This window comes from Empidonax traillii, unplaced genomic scaffold, assembly GCF_003031625.1.
Source record: "Empidonax traillii isolate 1590-97213 ecotype Southwest subspecies unplaced genomic scaffold, ASM303162v1 scaffold785:size696563, whole genome shotgun sequence".
Taxonomy (NCBI): Eukaryota; Metazoa; Chordata; class Aves; order Passeriformes; family Tyrannidae; genus Empidonax; species Empidonax traillii.
In genome coordinates, this window is record NW_020955978.1 from 115,786 (window position 1) to 118,345 (window position 2,560).

The window sequence follows — 2,560 nt, forward strand, 5'->3', positions numbered from 1 at the left end:
AAGGATACATACAAATTTTAACTTACAAACATTCTTGAAATGATAAAGAGACAGCAGCATTGGGGGAAAAGGTTTGATCCACTCTGTCAGCTGGACTCCAAATTACAAGCAGTATCTTTACCTCAGTTATTTTTCTTTCAGTGCTTTCTTTAAGCAAGTGAAATTATTACAACTTATCAAGTCTAAGCAAAGCAAAAACGCACCTGCATTTAAAAAAGAAATCAGTCTGTGTTCCACATCTCATTAGCAGAGTGAAGGACAAATGCAGAAATCTGGGAGGCTCTAAAAAGGTACTGAGTTCAAAAAAGTAACTTATTGTAAAACCATTTTCAGGGTTACATTTCGCACCAAAACTGGTGCTGCAGCAGCACAGGTGACACCACTTTAGCCACCATATGAGGTTCTGAGGGACTCAGGCTAATGCTCAAAAAGCATCACGCAGCCATTTCCACTTGGAAGGTTCTCAGAACTTCCTCATGGTCATCTGCTGCAGGTTCCAAGAACGGTTTTGGCACCAATACTGCTCAATATTCACAAACAGATCAAGGTTTCAGAATAAGTCACTAACTGGGTAAAGGTCACTTGAAAACAAAGCTCCTATTTGTGCCTTGTAAGAGCAAACAAGATTATGAAATTCTGTCTTCCACAGGGAATGCATCCCCCCCTCCCAGACACGTCCCATCAGGCAGGCAAGGCAGGCACACGCACTTGGAAAAGACAACAACATTCTTTCCATTTCAGTAACCCCTCACCCTGACACCGTTACAAGGCAGATAAAGCCTTCCAGATCACCCATTTGTTGCAAAACGCCCCCCCCCCCCCGCGAGGTCACCAATTGTTTCTCATATTTTTTGCCAGCAGGAACACAAGTGCTGTTGTTGCACAGTTCCAGCGCTGGATGGTCGACGGCCAAAACCCAAATACGAGCACATGAAAGTTGGCAGATCTCTTTGATGTGCACCCACACTGTACTGATTTCTTTTGTACAATTTGACAAGACCATGAAAATTGTCTGAATGGGGTAAAATTATCCAAATGTATCCATTTTTTTTCCCGAGGTGGGGGGGGAGGTGGCTATATCAGATCCAGTGTTCATGCCTAACAGCACAATTTAAAAAATAAAGGAAGACAAGCCTTGATCCCGAGCCACTTCATGCTTTCCACAAAAAAGAAATAAATAAAAAAAAAAAAAAAAAAAGAAGAAGAAATAAAAGCCAAACCATAACACAAACTTAAGTAGCCGCATATCATGCACATCTTTTTTCCTGCATTGAAAATGGTTTTGGAAACTCATACCTCTCCAGGTGGCTTCTCATTTACAGGCTAATGTATAACATTAACAGATTGAACAAAGAACAACAATTATCATTAACAACATTGATACTAAAATTGATAATAAAATGCAGACTTTAAAGCAAACACACAGAGCCCTGGAAGAACAATTCCCATACCTTGTAGCCACATCTCTGGAAGTAGGCCTCCTCTTCCTTTTTAGCTAACTCACTGCGCTTGAAATACTTCTTATTTCCCTAAAAGAGAGGAGAGCTGTCACCAGCTCACAGTTTTGTGTGGTTATGCAAAGCCAGCTCACACCTTCTCACTCGGTTTGGTGGATTCAGCTACATCCTTTCCCAGGGATGGGAAAGGGTCTTTTCCAAGGAAACAGAACTAGTTGGAAGCACCTCTGAAATCAGCAATACAGATTGACTTGGCAGATTATAGGTATGAGCAGAATTGAAAGCACAATGTGCTCACCAGCACTTTAAAAGGAACATGTTCTTTGCCACGTAAAGGCCCTCGTGAGGTCGTCGTTGCAAAGTTTCACTTCAGACGTGCCCAACAGGGCCCAGGTTGTTTGGACAAACCACATAAAAGGCGTGGTTTACATTTAATTCTACATTGAACTAAGGAGGTGGGAGAAATCACCTTTGCACAGAGCATTTTACGAGCTTTCTCGCAGAAACGTCCCTGAAGAGACATCCCAGACAGCTGGAAAAGGTGGTCACCCCAAAGCATTTTGTTTCATTAGGACGAACTATGACTTCTTCCTTGGCGGTTTGCCTGCCTGGCCTACGAGAGCCTCCGGTGCCAAACCCCAAACTCGGGCAGCCCTGGAAGCGCTCTGCTTTGCTGAGGGGTTTTTAGGCACTCACACGGAGCCCTGAGGGCAGGGGTGAGAACACAAACCGCGCTCTGCTCACCACGGGGCGCTGAAACAACTAAACCCACTCCCAAACGCCACGGGACACCTAAACTCCTCCCGAGTCCTGCCCGACCCCATCCTGAGCCACTCCTGCTCCTCTTTCCCAAACACCATCCCAGGTTCGGGAACCTCCGGCCTGGGCAGCTCCGATCCCCCCCTCCCCGGGCCTGTCCCGCCTCGCCCGCGCTCCGGGCGGCTCCCGGCGCCCCTCCAGGCCGCCCTCACCCCCAGGAGCTCCTTCTCCTCCAGCTGCTGCCGCTTCCTGCTGATCTCGCGCTTCAGGATGTCCATGGCGGCCCCGGGAAGTGCCGCTGGAAAACAACGCCGTCACTTCCGGGACGGCCCCGCGGCGCCGCG

At 47.1% G+C, this 2,560-nt stretch overlaps 1 protein-coding gene across 2 annotated transcripts in view; it reads right to left on the reverse strand.

Annotated features, from left to right (window-relative positions):
• The window catches only part of PRPF18 (pre-mRNA processing factor 18), a 17,658-nt gene extending 15,098 nt beyond the window's left edge, over nucleotides 1-2,560 (reverse strand). Inside the window, exons 1-3 of one of the 2 annotated variants that reach the window (XM_027901445.1) lie at nucleotides 2,429-2,560; nucleotides 1,452-1,529; nucleotides 1,297-1,323 (exon numbers count right to left, since the gene is read on the reverse strand). In XM_027901445.1, the coding sequence (XP_027757246.1) occupies nucleotides 1,297-1,323; nucleotides 1,452-1,529; nucleotides 2,429-2,494 (171 nt within the window). In that variant the 5' untranslated portion in view covers nucleotides 2,495-2,560. The remainder of the gene's footprint in view (nucleotides 1-1,296; nucleotides 1,324-1,451; nucleotides 1,530-2,428) is intronic. The other variant, XM_027901446.1, reaches the window with a different exon arrangement.